At 47.3% G+C, this 20,431-nt stretch overlaps 1 protein-coding gene across 4 annotated transcripts in view; it reads left to right on the plus strand.

Annotated features, from left to right (window-relative positions):
• The window catches only part of KANSL1 (KAT8 regulatory NSL complex subunit 1), a 156,412-nt gene extending 136,513 nt beyond the window's left edge, over window positions 1-19,899 (plus strand). For 2 of the 4 annotated variants that reach the window (XM_073325617.1, XM_073325618.1), the window contains 8 exons: window positions 2,173-2,358; window positions 2,781-2,942; window positions 3,236-3,387; window positions 9,040-9,158; window positions 13,696-13,753; window positions 14,417-14,529; window positions 16,363-16,597; window positions 17,634-19,899. In XM_073325617.1, coding sequence (XP_073181718.1) covers window positions 2,173-2,358; window positions 2,781-2,942; window positions 3,236-3,387; window positions 9,040-9,158; window positions 13,696-13,753; window positions 14,417-14,529; window positions 16,363-16,597; window positions 17,634-17,876 — 1,268 coding nt within the window. In that variant the 3' untranslated portion in view covers window positions 17,877-19,899. The remainder of the gene's footprint in view (window positions 1-2,172; window positions 2,359-2,780; window positions 2,943-3,235; window positions 3,388-9,039; window positions 9,159-13,695; window positions 13,754-14,416; window positions 14,530-16,362; window positions 16,598-17,633) is intronic. The other 2 variants (XM_073325619.1, XM_073325620.1) reach the window with 1 other exon arrangement.
• Window positions 19,900-20,431: the final 532 nt, after the last annotated feature.

A 20,431-nucleotide genomic window follows, 5' to 3' on the forward strand; every position in this document is an offset into this window, starting at 1 on the left:
CTTCCTGCTCTCCTGTCAGTATTGCAGTGGCGCCTCTCTGGGCCTCAGTATTTGAACAGTCACTTGTGGTGATGGGGTTAGTCCCTGAGGCAATGAGGTACCTAGCAGTTGTTGTTTCCCTTTCGGTTGAAGCAAGGTGCAGGTGTTCTGCCACTGATACAGGAAGATCCCAGGTGGATGGGACACCGACAGTGTGTGTCAGGGAGTACCTAGTGGCCTGGGATGTACGCTTCTTTCCTCGCGGATAACACCGAGTTGCTGCCTCCTAGACATCTCTCTTTTGTTCAGGCTGAGGCTTTTCCTGCTGCGCTGTGAGAGATGAAAGAAACCCTGATAACTGGTGTCCCAGAGGCACAAAACAGACATGTCATGCAGGATGTTCTGCAACCATGTGTCATAGTTTTTGGCAACCAAATCAAAGTTTGAGGCCGTAAGCAACCATTGATAAGGGGGAAGTTGGGTCACCTGGGATCCCAAAGCCAGAGCCTGGTGGTGACTTTCTGCTAGCTGGGGAGCGGCAGCTGTGATCTCCTAATAAGCCTAACTTATCTGTGCAAGTAAAATGCTGTATAACTTCATCAGTGTTTCCCTCAGTGGTGGCTTCTGTTAATTCAGGCAGTGTCTCCTGAGACGCTACGGTGGTGACTTCCATGGGAGGAGAAGGTTGTGAGAAGAGCAGCTTGGAGTATGTGTTGGGTTGGGCCAATGGACTTATGCCAGGACTGTGTGTGTGCATAGTTGTGAGGCAGGTGTTTTATGTTGAGACTGCATGTGTATAGGCATGGATGCATGGGTGTGTGTGTGTCCACATCCAGGGGTGGAGCGGAAGGAATATGCTGGAAATGGGGTGAGAGTACCTGCACGTTTGTGTCCCCATGGGCTTATGGAACCACAATAGATGGATAAGTAATTATTGCCTCCATTCAGAGATGGGGAAGGGGCTAATATCGGTGGTTTACCAGAATATAATCTGGATGAGAGACACACCTGTGCCACAAGCCACGTAAGAAATTGCTGCTTGTCATTGGGGCAGCATTTAGGGATGGATACCATGTGTTGATGGCTTATGCCCACCTTTTGCCAGACTGATGTGCCTGGGCTATGTCCTGCTGGATCCTCACAGCTGCTCTGGGCTTCTTGGGTTGCAGCAGCGGCCTGCAGTACCTTCCCTCAATTAGGACTGACCAGGAGCAGGTGACTTTTCCTCAAATGCAGAGGTCATGGTGGTCATCCAGGACTTTGCACCTCCAACATAGATGAGTGCAAAGAGTTTTGCTTTGCGCGGTCCTTGAAATCCAGCTGCTGCACAGTGTAGCAGCTGCTGCACAGTGTAGCACCTGCTGCCTGAATTAGGCAGCTGCTCCACGCAACTCATGCCTATGCTGAAGGCGTTGCTGTGTATAGTGTCTTGGCAGATGAGCTATCCCATTGTAAAGCTCTCCCTGGAGAACAGCATCGGGGTACTTTTAACCTCAGAGCCCATCTCTTTAGAAGGTGTTCTCTCTGGTAACTTACAACCGTGATAGACCATCTGGATAGCACATAACACGGATCCATTTTATTTAGCATTTAGCCAGTTGACTTGTTTTGGGTCTGCTTTTTTTCCTGTGTTCAACTGTTAGGGTTAGGAGAGCCATGGTAGCCCTCATTGTTGGTGGCTTATAGAATTAAAGCGGCTGGCTACTCTGGTGACAATCAATAAACTAAATGACTTTCCCAAGTGGGTTCCTTTTTAGGCCTTTGTCCTTGAAAAGGATGCGTCCCTTCTTATGTCTTGACCCTGAACTGAGGATGTAAGTCACATCTTCCCCTTCCTGCCCTTCCCAGTGTACATTTTGGTCTGCTGCTGCTGCTGTGTTGCAACTTCTTGGCTGGAAGAGGGCAATGGGCAGGTGAGAGTGAATGCGGAAAGGCACTGGACCCCTGTCCCGGTGGGATAGGCAGGTGCCTGGTCCTCTCCTTGTCTTGGACAGAAGAATGTGCTTCACTCTCAAAGAGATTGAGACTGAAGACACTGGCTCCAAAAATCACAACCTCCCCTTGAGCATGAGGATGGAGTCAACAGCCTGGAATCATAATTCAGAATAGATGTATTGTGGTCTCTCCTGGGTAGTAGCACACTGCATTTTGAATTCTAGCATGACTTGGTTGTTGCGTTGTACCTATCTGCAGATGTGCCGACGAGCCTGCACTTCCAGAATATGCTGAAATCCCAGTGGCAGAGCAAGCCCTATGAGAAAATCAAACCTCCCAAAAAGCTCTCACTCAAGCATAGAGCCTCCATGTCTGCCAGTAGCCTGTCTGACCCTGCTCGCAAGGACCGCCACAAACTGGTCAACTCCTTCTTCACTGCAGCCAGTAAGTATCCACTTTTTTCCTCAAACTAGTACAGGAGTGTCTGTAAACTCCCAACTAATCCTGCTAATGTCCTAAATGAGTGCAGTGAAGAAGAAATGTGTGTATGATCGCTCTCTTCAGGGCGCGCTGTAGACTGGGCTTGTGGCGATAATATTGCAAAACCTAAAATGGAGCTGAGGTGTGTGCAGGTGTGAACCAAATTGGGTCAGAGTGTCATAGGTGCTGTTCCCTGCGCAGGTCAGTGTTTTCCTGGCATAGGCAGTAATAAAGGGATTCGCTGCTTTACCTGCATCTGCCCCAGTCCCTGCTGGTGCTGGAGCCCTGACCCATCCGGATCTCCAGTGTTGGCTGTATCTCCTGTGCTAACAGAAAGAGAGGGGAAAGCCGACATTTCACAGCTCTTTTTCTGTTCCCCTCCTCAGAGTGCTCACATCACAAAATCCAACCAAACAAGGCACACAGGCAGCCCTTAGACGATCTAATGGCTGTGCCCAAGGCCAAGAGAGTGCCAGAGCGCTCACTTATCCTGCCTCCTGCACATGACAAAAAGCAGTTGTGGGACTACTCACCTGAGAGAAGCGAAGGTAGGCTCCCACAGCCAGGTCTCACGGGGGGAGCTTGGGCTTTGCTGCATTCCCATCCTCTTTCCCCTTGGTGAAGGGGAGTGTGCTGCTTCTGGGAATAAAGGAGCTGCTGTCACTACTGCAGCTATCCCCCGTGTGCTCTAACAGCTTATTCCCCCAGGGCCTGTAAAGCTGGCAGCTGCAGTCGGAGGAAGCTTCTACTTCATGCACAGTGGTCCTCGATGGTTACTTTTAAGCATGTGGTGTAACCTTTTTTCCTAATGTCATTGTCCATTTGTCGTCTTCTCCTGTAGTGTTAAAGCATCACGCAGATGTCGGAGGCCCAAGTTACCTATCAGCAACTGCGGCCTCTATGCCCCACAGCCCCATAGTGCGGCAGCTGTCCACATCTTCTGACAGTTCTGCTCCTGCCAGCACAAGTTCACAGGGCGCCTCCAGCATGTCTGTAAGTATCTGATCAGGGCATGGTCATGCATCTGGAGGGGTTGCTGAGCTGCTATCCTGCTCTGGAGATTGCTTGGCTCTCAGCAATCCAGGTTTCCCTCTACTCTGGATAGAAACAACGGTTCAAGTATTAGTGTCTGAATTTACTCAGTGGTTTCCCAGTGCTGGGGCTGAGAGTCAGCCATAGATTAATAGTATTGCTGACCACTAGTGAATTCTGGGATTCTAAAAGCAAACTGTAATCTTAATAAGATTCTCAGATTGACCCGGGTTGGTTGACCCTTCTCCACTGGTGGAGTAATTAGATTTTTTCAATATTCTCAATGCTACCTTCTGCCAAATAATTTTAATTGTCTTCCATAGGTTGAGCTTCAGCTTTAGTGCAAGTCCCAGTCTTTGCCAATCTTTGAGAGAGCCTAGGGAGGGCCATGATTAAATCTGATGGGAAGGAGGCACATAGTTGGGTGTCAGTATGCTGATGCCAGCAAAATACTTCCACTTATGATCCTCTTTCATCGGTAGATCTCAAACTGATTTACAAAGGTGGGCCACCATTATTTCCATTTTTTACAGGTAGGGAGACTTAAGTGGAGAGATGAAGAGACTTGAACTGCTTCACACAGTGAATCACTAGCAGAGTCAGGAATCATGGGTTTCATAGAATCATAGAATATCAGGGTTGGAAGGGACCTCAGGAGATCATCTAGTCCAACCCCTGCTCAAAGCAGGACCAATCCCCAATTAAATCATCCCAGCCAGGGCTTTGTCAAGCCTGACCTTAAAAACTTCTAAGGAAGGAGATTCTACCACCTCCCTAGGTAACGCATTCCAGTATTTCACCACCCTCCTAGTGAAAAAGTTTTTCCTAATATCCAACCTAAACCTCCCCCACTGCAACTTGAGACCATTACTCCTTGTCCTGTCCTCTTCTACCACTGAGAATAGTCTAGAACCATCCTCTCTGGAACCACCTCTCAGGTAGTTGAAAGCAGCTATCAAATCCCCCCTCATTCTTCTCTTCTGCAGACTAAACAATCCCAGTTCCCTCAGCCTCTCCTCATAAGTCATTTGTTCCAGACCCTAATCATTTTTGTTGCCCTTGGCTGGACTCTCTCCAATTTATCCACATCCTTCTTGTAGTGTGGGGCCCAACACTGGACACAGTACTCCAGATGAGGCCTCACCAATGTCGAATAGAGGGGGACGATCACGTCCCTCGATCTGCTCGCTGTGCCCCTACTTATACATCCCAAAATGCCATTGGCCTTCTTGGCAACAAGGGCACACTGCTGACTCATATCCAGCTTCTCGTCCACTGTCACCCCTAGGTCCTTTTCCGCAGAACTGCTGCCTAGCCATTCGGTCCCTAGTCTGTAGCTGTGCATTGGGTTCTTCTGTCCTAAGTGCAGGACCCTACACTTATCCTTATTGAACCTCATCAGATTTCTTTTGGCCCAATCCTCCAATTTGTCTAGGTCCCTCTGTATCCTATCCCTGCCCTTCAGCGTATCTACCACTCCTCCCAGTTTAGTATCATCCGCAAATTTGCTGAGAGTGCAATCCACACCATCCTCCAGATCATTTATGAAGACATTGAACAAAACCGGCCCCAGGACCGACCCCTGGGGCACTCCACTTGACACCAGCTGCCAACTAGACATGGAGCCATTGATCACTACCTGTTGAGCCCGACAATCTAGCCAATTTTCTACCCACCTTATAGTGCATTCATCCAGCCCATACTTCTTTAACTTGCTGACAAGAATACTGTGGGAGACAGTGTCAAAAGCTTTGCTAAAGTCAAGAAACAATATATCCACTGCTTTCCCTTCATCCACAGAACCAATAATCTCATCATAGAAGGCGATTAGATTAGTCAGGCATGACCTTCCTTTGGTGAATCCATGCTGACTGTTCCTGATCACTTTCCTCTCATGTAAGTGCTTCAGGATTGATTCTTTGAGGACCTGCTCCATGATTTTTCCGGGGACTGAGGTGAGGCTGACTGGCCTGTAGTTCCCAGGATCCTCCTTCTTCCCTTTTTTAAAGATTGGCACTACATTAGCCTTTTTCCAGTCATCCGGGACTTCCCCCGTTCGCCACGAGTTTTCAAAGATAATGGCCCATGGCTCTGCAATCACAGCCGCCAATTCCTTTAGCACTCTCGGATGCAACTCGTCCGGCCCCATGGACTTGTGCACGTCCAGCTTTTCTAAATAGTCCCTAACCACCTCTTTCTCCACAGAGGGCTGGCCATCTATTCTCCATGTTGTGATGCCCAGTGCAGCAGTCTGGGAGCTGACCTTGTTAGTGAAGACAGAGGCAAAAAAAGCATTTCCTCTTTCCTTGTGCCCAGTCAGATAGACCACAACAGCCCCTGTAGCCCATATCTCCTTGTGATCTTCAGTTTTGCAAAAATATTGAAGAGGAAGCAGGATATGGTCCTTTGGGGATTTCACATCAGAGAGGAACCTTCACCCAGCACTAACTGCTGGAATAGCTTGACTGGAAAGATTAGAACCATGTGATTCCAGCCATTCCCAGATCCTGACATCCTATTGACCTCATGATGAACAGTATTGAATTCTGCTGAACTGTTAAGCAACATCAGCAAGGACAGCTGGCCTCTGTCCATTTCTGTAATTAGCATCTTTGGTGCCATGATCCAATCTGAAGCATGACTGGAAATGGGCCACGGAACTTGAGAATGAGGTGTTGGAATTGGCCTTTCCTTCACTGCTTCAGTTTATTGTGCCCAGACAGGGAATGTTCTAGAACAGATGATAGTTAGCAAAACATTTAGCATCTATGGTTATCCTTATAATCAGAGACCTGAACAGAGTTTGTTTGACCCAGCTTGTATGATTGGTGCCAGCAGCTTGCCTCTCCAAGTGAGGCAGTAAAAATCCCCTCTAAATAAAGGTTCCAAGCATTTGTCACAAACTTGCACTAGCTAGGACATGTAGAGGTCTCAGATTGAATGGACCGCTTGTAGCACTGCTGGGACAGAACTAGTTGCTATGGGTTTATAAAGCATCCTACCAGCCAGAATAGTGTGGGTGGTTAGAATGTTGTAGATGCTTTGGAGTTGGAGAAGAGAGATTTTTTTTTTAATTTTTTTTTTTTTTTTACAACTGTGTCCTAGTGGCGTAGAAACTCCTTGCGTTACCTGTGATTGGATTCCTTGCTCACCTCAGCCATTGACATTGCCAGTCTCTTCTCTCCATTTGTCACAGATTGTTGATTAAAGCCAAGTTGACCTGTGGGGAGTTTGTAGAGAAGGCATGCTTTGGGAATTACTATGAGGAGGATACCTGTCTACTAGGAAGTGGACAAAGGCCCAGCCATTTATTTCACTGTGAACTAACTCAAGTCTTTCTCATTGATAGTCAAAGTGGAATAGTAAGTTTTATGATACCTCCTGCAATAAAAAGGTATTCTACAAATAAATTCCAGGGCAAGGAATCCATAGACAATCAAGCAGTCTGTCTGAAGCATTATGTTCAATTTAGCTGCCTTTCCCTTTTGCACATCAAACCATTGCCATCTGCCCTTGGGTTTACCCCCTGCCATCTCTGGCAGCTGGGATAAAGTCACGGCCAAAGAAACATCTATGCCTCCAAAAATAATTTAGGGGTGTGCTAGAAGCAGGGAGCACCCATTAACTTCTGTGATACGATTCTGTGAAGGCTACTTATTTTTCACTGAGGCCATCCCTTGCCCTCGTCAGATCCTGGGCTGCACTTGAGGAATGGGAAAGCTTTTTGAGGGGTAGCTTGCCTAATCTGAACGTTCCTAATGCTGGCTGCTGCTGGCTTTTGGTCTCTTTTAGAGTTGCACTTAATTCTTTATTTGTTCCCTGGGACTATGTCAGTGCTTGATGAGCTGACATGTCTGAAAATTCTGGGCGTTTTCTTTTAATTGTACCATGAACTAAACTAACAAAGTGTGGGAAAGACCTGCAAGTTTCAGAACAAGTGGTGAATTTATGTCCGTTTAGACCGCTGATCCTCCCCCCAGTCCTTAGAATTACTAGGAATCTTACAAATAATCCTTAGACTTGCTAGGAATCTTGTCCTCAAAAGCTGTAGGGTTCAGATGTACTACTTAGAGTCTGCCTGTTAGTTCGAGTATATTCTGAATGTTTCCATCAGAAATAGAAATCTCTCCACTTTGTCTACAAATATCCAAAGTGTAAAACTTTTTACCTTTTAAACTTAAAATTCCAAAGGGGCAGGAGAGATCCAGGGGATAAATGTGACTTTTAGTCCGGTCAGTTAACCTAAATTTGCATATGCTCTCTGATTGGTCAGCATTGCTTCACACCTCAGTACTGATCTCTGAGGAGGTAAACAATAGAAACCTCCAGATGTTTGTCACATGACTGTTTTAAACAAATCGGGAGACAATTTTTTCATGTAGGTAGCAGTACTGTTGAGCTGCCCTCTATGATTCTGTGAGGCTCATTAATCCCTAATGCTTGTGCTTTTGCAGCACATTTTATCTAAGCACCTCAAAACATATTACCCAACTTTTCTTATTTTCTTGTGTTGTTTATGCAGTGTAATTACAGTTGCCTGCATGACTTAATTTTCACAGTAAAAGCCACATGTTCCATGCAATGGGGAATGGAGGAGACAGATAAAAGGGTAAATTGCAAATCCTCTTTGTAAAGGGGATATGAAGTTGAGTTGAACAGTTTGAGAATCAAGTGTTTTACCTGTTTGTGAAAGACCTGCTCAGTGGTATAGCAAGTACCTGAATGTTGGGAGAGATTTTCATAGGCACAAAGGGCATTAAGCACCCAGCTGCCATTGACTTTCAGTGGGAGTTGGGCACTTAACTGTTGTTTGTGCCTTAGTCACCTCCTCTTAAAACCAGGATGGATACAGGTTTAAATAGCACTAGAATTTCTTGAAGCACATGTTGAAAAGTGTAGTAAAGAGCTATAGTTCAAAAATCATTTTGTAAAAAGAGTAAATTTTCCCCTTCAAAATACATGAACTCAATGATGAGTGGAATTCTCTCTGCAGGGAAGGTGCAATCTTAAAGGAACAGTAACATAGATGGGAGCTGTGGCTTTTCCCATTTAGAATTTCCGTTCTGGCTCCTCTTGTTAAATGCAGGAGCATTGTCTGTCTTTTTAATATTAATAATAAAAAAAACCTGCTGGTGAAAGGTGTTGGAATTGACAGCTCTGCTGAATGAACCCCCTTTATTCGTAGGCCAGGCCTCCTGCTAACTGCTCTCCTCCCTGATTGGGAGGGGGCACTAAAGCAGATAGGTATCCGCATTGTACAAACCTTCTCCACATTTTAGCCCTTGCTGAGCTTCTTGTCAGCACACTCTGCAGAAAGGTTGAATGGACCAAGGAGACTCAATTCCCCTCTAACACCAAAGGCAGCCTTTGGTGAGGCATTCTGGGGAAGTATTGACACTTAAATTTCTGCAGTGTGCATTGTTCTTGGTCCATGGACATGCCCCAGCATTGCTCCAAGGCCATCAATCTGGCATCCCTCGCTAGTGCACGATTCACGTTAGAAACTTTTCAGTTATGAGACTGATCGATGCTCCTTAGAGAAGCAGTCCCACCAGGTTGAAACCTGAGGTTCCCCCCTCGCTTTCCTCACTGTTTTTTGTCTTTGTTTTGCAGCAGCCGAGGAGGAGGAGAGGCGAAAGCTCCTTTGATATTAATAACATTGTCATCCCAATGTCTGTTGCTGCAACAACTCGTGTGGAGAAACTACAATACAAAGAAATCCTCACACCGAGGTATGGCTTCGGTCTGTCCCCAGCCTCCATGTATAGTGCTGCCCGTTCCCGTTTCCTCTGTCGAAAGTGTAGCATAGTCAGAAACGGAATACTCCTGAAACTTTGCCCCCACTGGAGCTCTCCGTATGGCTGCTAGTGCTGTTCAGGACAATGATTTTCCACCTGCTCAAGTCAGTTCCATTCTAGGTGGTGAGAGCACGCCCACATGCGCGATAAGAGATTTTTGCCTTAGCGGTATCCGTAGGGTCGGCTGCGCCGCCCCCTTGAGTGCCACGCTCATGCGCTGGTATATTAGGCGCCCCGGCCCTATGCCCTCTTGGTTCCTTTTTACCGCCCCGGTTGGTCAGAAAGTTAGCGGTTCTTTACAGCCTATTGTTTACTCTCTTTGTATATCATTTGTAGATACTTAGTTAGCCATAAGTTAAGTGTTAGGTTAGTTTGGTAGTTAGTCCCTGCTCTGGACATGCTTCAAACCATGCTCCTCATGCAACAGGCGGATGCCTATTAGTGACCCCCATGACAGCTGTTTTCAGTGCGTGGGGGAATCCCATAGAAAAGACAAGTGTGGGATCTGTAAGAACTTTCGCCCAGAGATCCATTTGAGGGCTCTCCTCATGGAGACTGCACTTCGTCCTGTGTTGGAGCCCTTCCGCCCAGACCCCACTCCTAGCACCTCAACATGAGTGCAGAGCTCACCACCGGCACTGGGCTCCACCGCCTGGCACCATTCCCCTCACTGGTGCCTAAGAAGCAGCAAAAGAAGAGGGGCTCCCTGGCACCAGAGAGGAAGGGGGCTTGGAGCAAAGGACTATGTCAGGCCACATGCCCACCCCACGGGGTGATCAGGGGGACCGCTGTGATCAGACCCCCTAGCCCAGCCAGGGATCTGCCTCCAGCTCCCAGGGCCCTTGTTGCCCAAGGCAGCCCCGGCAGCCAAAGAACAAGTAGCAACCCTGCAGATGCCATGCCAGGCACCAGACGCAGCTAAGACCTCAATGTCCAAGGGCAAGCCGGTCATGGGACCACCTGATAGGGCAGTGGAGCAACCTTGGTCCCTGGACTGCAGGCGTAGATTCCCATCACCACGGCCTAGGACCCAGCACCACAACCTCTGTCTTCGGTCAGAAGGCCCAGGTCGCTGATGATGTACTCTCCCCCTATGAGGCATGGGACACTGGAGTCAAGGCATCAGTCCCTGTACCCTCGTTACTGGCAAGCCTCCCACCAGACATCACCACGGCGCAGGTCACCATTGCCTAAACGATCTCCCAGGCGTCAATCCCCACTGGTGCAGGATCACGCCCAGTCACGGCACCTGTCTCCACCTCTCCAGTACCGCTCGTCAGGCACGCACTGATCCTCGCCCTCTTCTTACCGGTTGCCAACAAGGGTCAGTTGGCAGACTCGGGCATCCATGGCTGCGCTCTGGTCACCAGAGGGGCAGTGATCCAAGTTGGAGCAGGAGTTCAGCCCCTCTCAAGGAAGGGTGAATCAACACCAACCCACAAGGCCAGCACGGTGTCCACAGCAGCGGCATGGCAGCGGGTTAGTGGCTTGCTCAGTTGCTATACTGGAACCCATGGGGCGTGCCTGTCATGCCGGTCCTGTGCTCCCACCATGCCTCCCTGACCACTTCGGAAAAACCGCCGCAAGCACCAGAGTCGGAACACGGTGCCGAGTCCAACCCGAGGGCAGCACGGCAGGCTCTGACACTGAAGGAGCTGACCCCAGAGAGGGAAGGGGAAGCTGCCCCTCCCTCTGCCATGCAGTTGTCGTTTCCAAACGAAGTGGTGGCGGGCCCCTCCCAAATGGGCAGACTCCCCCCCCCCCCCCCCAACAACTTCAAAGAGCACCAGGCCCTCCTTAAGAGTGGCTGCCAATTTAAACTTGAAGATTGAAGTGTTGGCGGAGGAGTCCGAAACGGTGGTCCAGGTCCTGATGGACAGTACAGCGGCAATGTTATATATCAGCAAGCAAGGCGGAGCCAGATCGTCTGCCCTTTGCCAGAAGCCCTCAGGCTCTGGGACTTTGTGTACATCATGACATCCATCTTGTAGCTGCACACCTCCCTGGGGCCAAGAGCGCTTTGGCAGATTGCCTCAGCAGGACCTTCTTGTCTCACCACAAGTGGTCCCTCCATCCGGAGGTGGTCAGTGTCATCTTCCAGAGATGAGACTACCCGGGTGGACCCATTCGCATCCAGACAGAACAGGAAATGCCACATTTTCTGCTCCATTTAGGGGATTGACAGAGGCTCCCTGTTGGACACTTCTGCTCCTGTGGTTGGGGGCTCCGTCGTATGCCTTCCCCACAGTGCCGTTGATCCACAGAGTCCTGATGAAGGTCAAGCAGGGCAGGGCAAAGGTGATCCTCACAGTGCCAACTTGGCCATGCCAGCTCTGGTTCAGCTGCTGGCCGTCTCGGTGGCTGTTCCGTTACAGCTACCGCTGTGGCCAGACCTGCTCTCCCAAAGCCAGGCTTCTGTAGCCGAGTCTGGCGGCGCTGCACCTGACGGCTTGGCTGCCGCATTGTTAAATGCGCAAGAGCAGGAGTGCTCGGCCAGCGTCCAGCAGGTCCTGTTGGGCAGCAGAAAGCCCCACACCAGAGCAACCTACCTGGCCGCATGGAAGTGGTTCACATATGGGACCTTGGATAAAAGGCATTCGGCCGGAGTGAACCTTGCTGCAGTTGATCCTGGACTGCCTTCTGCGTCTCCAGCTCCAAGGCCTGTCCCTTTCATCTGTTAAGGTCCACTTGGCCACTATCTCGGCCTTCCATCCGCTGCTCGAGGGCAGGTTGGTTTTCCCCTAGGACATGACTGCCAGGTTCCTCAAGGGCCTCGAGCACCTCTACCCACATGTCAGAGACCCCGTCCCCCTGTGGGATCTGAATCTTCTGTTGTCACAGCTCACTGGACACCCCCCACCCCCGAGCATTTAGCTTCCTGCTCTCTACTTCTCCTTTCCTGGAAGGCTGTGTTCATGGTTGCAATTCAGCAGCAATTGGAATTTAATTTGCAAACTGGACACCATTAAATTAGGCTTGAATAAAGACTGAGAGTGGATGTGTCATTACACAAAGTAAAACTATTTCCCCATGTTTGTTCCCCCCCCCCCCGTTCCTCACACATTCTTGTCAACTGCTGGAAATGGCCCATCTTGATTATCACTACAAAAGGTTTTTTTTTCTCTCCCGCTGGTAATAGCTCACCTTAACTGATCACTTTTGTTATAGTGTGCATGGTAATACCCATTGTTTCTTGTTCTCTGTGTATATAAAATGGTCCTGTATTTTCCACTGCATGCAGCCGATGAAGTGAGCTGTAGCCCACAAAAGCTTATGCTCAAATAAATTTATTAGCATCTAAGGTGCCACAAGTACTCCTGTTCTTTTTTCTGATTTTAAAAGGATGCTGTCTCGTCATTACCCAATATTACGTTTTGTAAAATAAAACTTTTATGGAACACACAACCAATAGAAACGTTATCAAATTCTAAAAATTCCAGTGTAAACCATTTTTAAACAAGTGAAGTGTTCCCTTGCAGTATTTGTAACCTAAACACTGCAGCACTGTGCAATAGTGTGTGACAACTGAAGTGATTCGAAACAAAAGTGAAATTGAGACTGTTTAAAAATCCATGCTGAGTGAAGTGCAGAAAGTGAACAAACAGCAAAAATGGTGATCAGTAAATTAGTTTAGAATGTGTTATGTCAGCACCGCAGGAGAGATCATTTGGCTTTTTAAAAATATTATATCAGTGTGTCAGAGACAGTCTGTTTTCACCCCTGGCGTTCCCTCGTCTTCCCAGTGCTGGCTCGGTGTGGGGAAGCTCTGCAGAATCTAAACTACAATGCTTCCTCCTCCTGCTGCAGGCTCTGCCAGCTGCAGCACAGTAAGAGCTGACCAGCACTTACTGGGGAGTAAGTTGGGCTGGGGAGATGGAATGGTTTGGTCCAGGGGAGCATTTAATGGAGAGGAACAGCAGCGGGGGGCATGTCTTAAGAGAAGGGCTAGAAAAAGCCACCTTATTTTATTTTATTCCCCTCCCCCCCACCCACCCCCCAAAAACCCACAGGGAGGGCAGAGTTGGAAGGACAAAACCTGGAAGGAGAGTTGGAAGGACAACATCTGGGAGGAGCAAAGTTGGGGGAGGGGATCCTGTCTCCTTCATTGCTTTACCCATGGTTGTACCTCTGCTGCCTACTGAGCATGTTCAGAAACCGGTTGTCACTTGCATGGAATGACGTTCAGTCATCACGGAGCAGTGTAGTACCGGACGTGGAAAATTTCACATGCATTTGAAACTGTAGGGGGAGCTTAGGTTACAGACTATAACTGCTTGAATTGGAATTTGTCACTAATAGTAGTAGGTTTTTATCCTTTCTGTAGGCCACCACTCACTAAGGGGACAAAATTTAACACATGTACGAGGTGTGTTTACCACTCCTCTCCTCTCTGGTCCCCCCAAGACTACATGGATGTGTTGCATGCTTTGCTACGGCAGTGGTTGATCTTGATTTCAATGGTGTATTGCAGCTGGCGTGAAGTGGATATCAGTGCTCTGAAAGTGAACCCTGATGAAGACAATGAGGAGGTAATGATGATCGCTTTATATCTGTAACTAATTTGGGAGCTTTCTTTCAAGTAGGATGTGCTGCACAAGAGAGAGTGAAGTGCCTGGAAAGCAGATGCTGAAGGATCAAGAAGAACCTCAGAAGAGAGGTGTGGGGTCTCCTTTTTGTGTTTATGGAGGATGGCATCTTGGTTAGGCAGTAAGAGACCAGTAGGAAGTGTTTGATCAGTTCATCCTCCTTTTCAGCAAAATGTGGGGAAGGAAGAGGCTGCTGAGGTAGAAGAAGCTAGTTTATTTCACTGCGTGTGTATCAGTTGCAGCCAGGAGTCTGGCTTCTTTCATGAGGTACCTCAGGGTAGCAGGCTCTTAGCCTTTTAGGGAGACTTGAGGTCTTGTCTACACAGAAAAGCTTTACCACTTTCATTGGTATAATTCTATCAATATTAGTTAAACCAATATAGCTATACCAGTATGAGCCCCTGTGTGGACACTCTTATTTCTGGAATTCTGTTTAGCTCATGTCCCTTCCTAAGCAAAATAAGCTAAACTGAAAAAAAATATCCTCTTACAGTCCTCCAGGTAGATCAGTTTAAATTCACACCTTGGCTTATGCCAGTATAACTTGGCTGTGTAGGCAAGCCCCTAGTGTAAAAGATTTCACACTAACGTGACATCCCTTTCCAGATTGAGGACCTGTCTGATTCAGCCTTTGCTGCTCTTCATGCCAAGTGTGAAGAGATGGAGCGGGCAAGGTGGCTCTGGAGCACCAGTCTGCCCCCTCAGCGGCGAGGCAGCAGGTAAGCCTAGCAGCATGTTCTCTGCAGCTGTTGTGTCCCAGCACTCCGATGCCATTGTAACATATGTTAAGTGCGTGCCAACTACTGCTCCTCAGTTCTGCCATATGAGCCTTGTGTGGGAAGGCTGTCCTTCACTCCAGCTCCTCTTGCAGTTGTGCCATCTTTCTACAGAGAGGGGCGTGCGTATCTGGGAGTAGGGTGCGAAAGACTGATCTACAGAGGTTCATATCCTGAAAGGCAGTAGTATTGGAGAATCTGAGATGGCCCTTTGTACAGTAGGGTTAGTGTTGTTGGACTTGTGGGAAGGAATGGTGTTTCTGTAGAGAAACACAGACCATGGAACTGATAAGCTATCAGTTGGGGCAGACCATTTGTGGTGATGATGGTGAGTAAAATTATGCCTTCAACTTTGGGGCTGAGCTTTCCCAATGAGATGTCCTCATACAAATTGTCTGTCCCCATCTGATGTCAGAAATGCATGAGGAAATCATGTGGAACTTTGCAGAAACCATGGTAGTTAGATCCTGTTATGTTATGATCATCTAGATGGTTAATAATTCTATTTTAACCATCATTTCAACCTATTTACCAGATACAAAAATAAGGCTTACTGGTCTGTAATTCTCCAGACATAACCCAGTACCTTTTAAAAGGTACTGGGTATAACATTCATTCCCCAGCTAAGCCACTTCCTTCTTAAGTAACTTCAGAACACTTAAGTGTACCCTCTGGATTTGATAACTAATTCTGTCTAGTTTATCAGTTTGTTCCAGTACCTCTTTTTCTGATACCTCCAACTAACTCTGAGTACCGCATCTGTACTACCAGAAGAGTAAGTCTGGGGTAGATAATATCCCAGCATTCTCTGTTGTGAAGAGTGATGCAGATAAATTGTCTAGCTTCTTTGTAATGTTGTTCTCATCCTTAATTGTTCGAGCAGACCTCCTATTGATGATCTCATGGTCTTCCTGGCTCTGATATACTTGAAGAATTTCTTGGCTGTTTTTGTTTGGCTTTTTAGTCTTCAAATTCTCTCTTAGCTCTTCTGATTTTCTTCCTGCTATAGCTTATGCTCCTTTTTTACTAGGGTTGGATTTCAATATTCTGAAGGACGTGTTTACCTCAGACAGCCCTTTTGAAGCTTGCCATTGAGCCAAACACTGGTTTACTTGCTTCCTGATTCCCTTTTTGTTTAGATGTACGCATGCCTTTAATGAAGGGTTTTAAATCCCTCAATTTTGACTTTTAAGTCTTTGACAAGCTTCCTTATTTTTATGTTCCCTTTCCAAAGTTTAGGTTTTGGCTCCTATCCTCCCCCAAAGAATGTCAAGCTTAATTATATTTTGATCACTATTTAGCTGTTTGAACAAATGTCTTTGTTACTTAGTGTACAGATGTTATCAGGAGAATACTTGGGAAAACTTACCTAAGTGTCTGACTCTGTGGGGTGGCTTATCATTACTACTATAATTGTACAGCACTCAGAAGTGTAGCAGACATGTGTGCCACAGAAACAGCCCCTCCCCCCAAAAAACCCACAGTTGTCCCAAAGAGATTATTCGGAGTTTGACATGATGCAGCGAAACAATGATCGTTGGATGGAGGGGTCAGGTTGCAGTACTAAGTCCAAACAGTGACTCCTCATTGGCACGTGCACATCTTGATGATTGCCTTGCAAGTAGTGACATAGATCATGTGGTAACAGTGTTATAGGGGGTGAGCTGGCAATGAATGAGGTTTTTGCAGAATGACAGCGGACTTTCAGACTGCAGTAGTGAAACGTAAAATGGGAACTCAAAAAAATACGTTTTTTTCCCTTTTTTTTAATTCCAGGTCTTACAGATCAGCAGACGGTCGGACAACCCCTCAGCTGGGGAACCCCTCCACTCCCCAGCCACCATCACCCGATGTGGGCAACTGCCACTCCCATTCTGAATTCTCACCACGCAGTCCCGTCAGCCCTGAACTGCACTCTGCCCCTCTCACACCTGTTTCCCGTGACTCCATGCGGCTCTTGTCCAGTGAGGACACCCGTTGTTCCACACCCGAGGCTGGCCTTGACGAACAGGTGGGTGACTGTTTTGACTTCTTGTCCCCTCTGGCTGGTGGAAGGGTCCAGATGCATACACGTTACTGAGAAGCTGTGTTATTTTTGAGGCTAAATGTGAAATTCAAATTTTTGGTTTGTTTTTCACTGTGGAATATATTTACTGTGGTGAATTGCTGAGAATCTGTGTATGGGAAATTCAGTTTGCTGAACTGAATGGAAAAATCCATTCTCATTCAGCTTTGGCAGGCAAGATCTGACCTCTCTGGCAGTTTTTCCTTTAGGCATTCATCCTCCATGTGCGTACCCTAAGAACCCTGTCATGTTACAGTAGTAACATGGGAACAAATCAACACAATGCTAGACTTTACACGACAAAATGAACCCTAATGAGGCTTTCTGCAGGAAGTACATTCATCTTATTGATCTTTGATGGGTGTTTTAGTTTTTCTAACACCTACGTTGTGATTCTTCACTCTTTAAAACTCTCCAGCAAGCTGAACGGCCAGGAGAAGGGAATTCTTGTTGGGAGGTCTGAATTGAGACCTTCCTTGGTCCATGTGACCCATTTAATGTGTAAGGGGGGCTAATATCCAATGATACTTCCCATTTGCATCAATAAAAGGTCACTTTTTTTTTTTTTCATGGTGTGTGTGGGAATTAATCTAGTTGTGATCCTGGCTGGCTGTGGGTTGCTTGACCCTGCTAGAAAAACAGGCGTACAGGTGCTTCACTGGTCACAGGGGGCCTCTGAGAGCTGGGTGCTGGCTCTGCTGGGGTCTCTCTGCCCCAGCATGGGGGGGGGGAGTTGACTTTGCCCTGGTCCCTTGAGGAACCTCCCCGTGCTAATGGCTGAACCTGCACAATATGTGAAGCATCTTTAAACAGAGCATTGGCTAGGGCTGCCATATGTCAAGGATGAATGGGAAACAGGAAGATGACTCGGGGGGGGGGGGGGAGGGAATCCTAAACCACATAGAGTTTACCCAGACAGAGCCTCTGAGCATGTGTCTGTATGCGCTCCCTGTGAACAGCTCCGCTTCTCGTTCCCCTTCAGGCTGTGCAGCCCTGGGAGCGACGCTACTTCCCGCTCTCCTACAACCCCAAGACAGAGTGCGAGGACCAATCTGATCCCCAGGACCGGTTGTCGCGCTGCACCCGTCGCACATCAGGCAGCAAGTCATCCCGGGAGATGGACGGCGCCCTCCCCTTGCCCGCCCTCCCCAGCCCCAAGAGCCGGCACCCAGCAGTGGCCTCCTCAGCAGCAGCGACAGCAGTTCAGCGGCCAGCACACAGATAGAGACGGACAGGAAGGAATGAACAAAACCAACACACAGAACTAACTCTTGGCATTAAAGCTTCCGAAATCTGCGTTTGATATTCAAACATCCTGCCGGGAATTTTCACAGTTTTTAGTGAATTTAAGGAGTTTAGAAACTGTTTTTTTTTTTTGTTTGTTTTGGGTTTTTTTGTTTTTTTTTTTTTTTCCATGTTTCCTTGTCACACAATAAGAGCACCCCAGCTTCCTCCCAGCAGAGTGAAGCCTCGGGAGGAGAGCAGCCTGCCAGACACCCTTCCGCCCCTCCCCCTTAGGTGTATGATTCTAGAGCACAGGATTTAGCTGACTAGCAGACTTCGGGGATTTTTTTCTCAAGCGAAAGGGTATTTTTCTCTTACACTCTGTTGCCTGCTGCCTCCTCCCTGAAAAGTTTTAGTGGAGTGAAATTAGTGGTGAAAAGTGATGTCTTTGGAATGCAACCTCCCGCACTAGCTGTCTCTCCCCATGTGCAGAGCTGAGATCTGCAGTCCCTGCACACGCACTCCCTGTCATTTTGTTCCCTAGGTTGTAGTTCGAAGTATTCTCTCCATGATTCCCCCAGGCTACATTGCCCTTCATTTCTTCCTTTCTCCACTCCTGCTTTTAGAGCAGCTGTTCGCTTCATGGAGGACAAGCCTTCCTGTCACTTGGGGAAAGGAGGTCCCCTCATTAGCTGCTTAATGCACAGCTCCCTGTGGGAGAGTGGGATTTGGGAAGCAGTCTTGTTCAGTTCACACCCTGTGGTTTTTATACTGGGTGGGGGGCAGAGAAGTGGGAGTCCAGCCCAGCATGTTCTGGTGCTTCAGCAGGAGCAGAGTTTATCCAGCACCCTTCAGGACTCCTCCTGCTGAGATCTGACTTGCTGCTGGCACCAGTACACGCTTTGATACAGGAAATGTGATTCTGTCACCAACACTTTAATTTGCCTTTGTGGTTTTTTACCCACCACAATTAGAAAATTTCAGGCGAGGTTAGCAGCTGGCCATCAGAATGTCACTTCTGTTGTTACTGTTACTGCTTAGAGAGCATGATGAGCTGCAGATGCCAGGAGTGTTCAGCTGGCAGGAGTAGGACTCAGCAATTCACCATGTGAAGTCTGTAGGCTGCAGTGCATAGGCCGCTAATGTTTGTTTCGCTTAAATTGGTTTGATCTATTTAAAAAAAAAAAAAAAAAAAGTCCTAAGAAAAAGCAAGTGTTGTGTGCTGCTCGAAGTCCAGCTCAGTAGAGCCTTGGCTGCTTGCTTAGGAAAAGATCAGGACTTGTTTTTCACCACTGCTTAACTCCACTTCCACATAAATTTTGAAAACAAATGTTTAGTCAGTTTCATTTTTGAGGACTTTTTGGTCTGATGATCATAAAGTTTGACAGGTATTTTACTTTAAAATGGCACCACCGCTGGCCCCTCCTCCTCTAGAGACTCCTGGATCCCACACACCGTTCCCATCTGTAATGTTTTCTGACCCTGACGGTGTGGCTGTTGGTCCCTGTCCTGTTGTTAGCATTGTGCCTGTCTTATGTATAATCACATCACCAAAAAAGGAAAAAAAAGACAAAGGACATAATTTTTTTTTCCATTTTGTAATCGTAAAGAAATAGTAGCTAAACTGCTTAATGGTTGGGGTTTTTTCACAATTTTCAACATTATCTAGTGTTCTTTGGTTCTGTTCTAGTTTAAAGGATTTGTCATCGTTTCTTTAAAAAAAAAAAAACAAAAAAAAACCAATGCTACCATATCCCTTTGCATAAGTGCTTTTCTATTTATAAGGTTGAAAATTCTGAATAACCCTTTTAGCATTATAAAAAAACCACAAAAAAACCACCTTGTATTTTGTAAATATTTTTCTTTTCCTGCTTTGAGCTGTGTAATGTCCTTGTTCTATAGAAACGCTTTTCTTCTGAGAAGCTGATCTTTGTTAATGTCCTGATTCTGTTTGCAAAGCACAAATGTGCTTATAAAAAAAAAAAAGAAAAGATTAAAAAAAATTTAAAAAATGGAGTGTGCGATGCCAAGCCCCTTTTGTGACCTGCCCGGTGGCGTGGGCTCAGCAGCATGACAACCAGGAATAGAATTTAGGGTTCCTGACCCCAGGGCCCTTGCTCTAGCTGTCTTGCTGATGCTCTGAAGTTCTCTGTTTACTTACAGAAGTGGGTGAGCAAGTCCCACCTTCCCTTTCTGCACTGGAGGGTGCCCAGGTGCCTTCACTGCACAGTAACATTGCTGCCTTTCACCTCTACCCCACAGAAATAACTAAAGGCAGCTACTCTAGCAGCTCGGGTTTCATAGTGATGGTGTCACTCTCCTCTCCAATCCTGCACCAGAGGCAGGGACATCCAGCTTGGTTGGAGGCCCTTATTTCTAAGGTAAAATAACATGCAGCAAATGCAAGTGGGGGGTGGGGAGGGATCGCAGCTGTTATGGTAAAGGAGCAATCAGCATAGGGCATGGTTTGCTTCTGCAGTTCACCTTTTAAACATTTGTTTCCAAGTGTTTCTCACTTTTGGATCAACCCTGTCACACCCCATATCTGTGTCCTTT

Source organism: Lepidochelys kempii, chromosome 27 (genome assembly GCF_965140265.1).
Source record: "Lepidochelys kempii isolate rLepKem1 chromosome 27, rLepKem1.hap2, whole genome shotgun sequence".
NCBI lineage: Eukaryota > Metazoa > Chordata > Testudines > Cheloniidae > Lepidochelys > Lepidochelys kempii.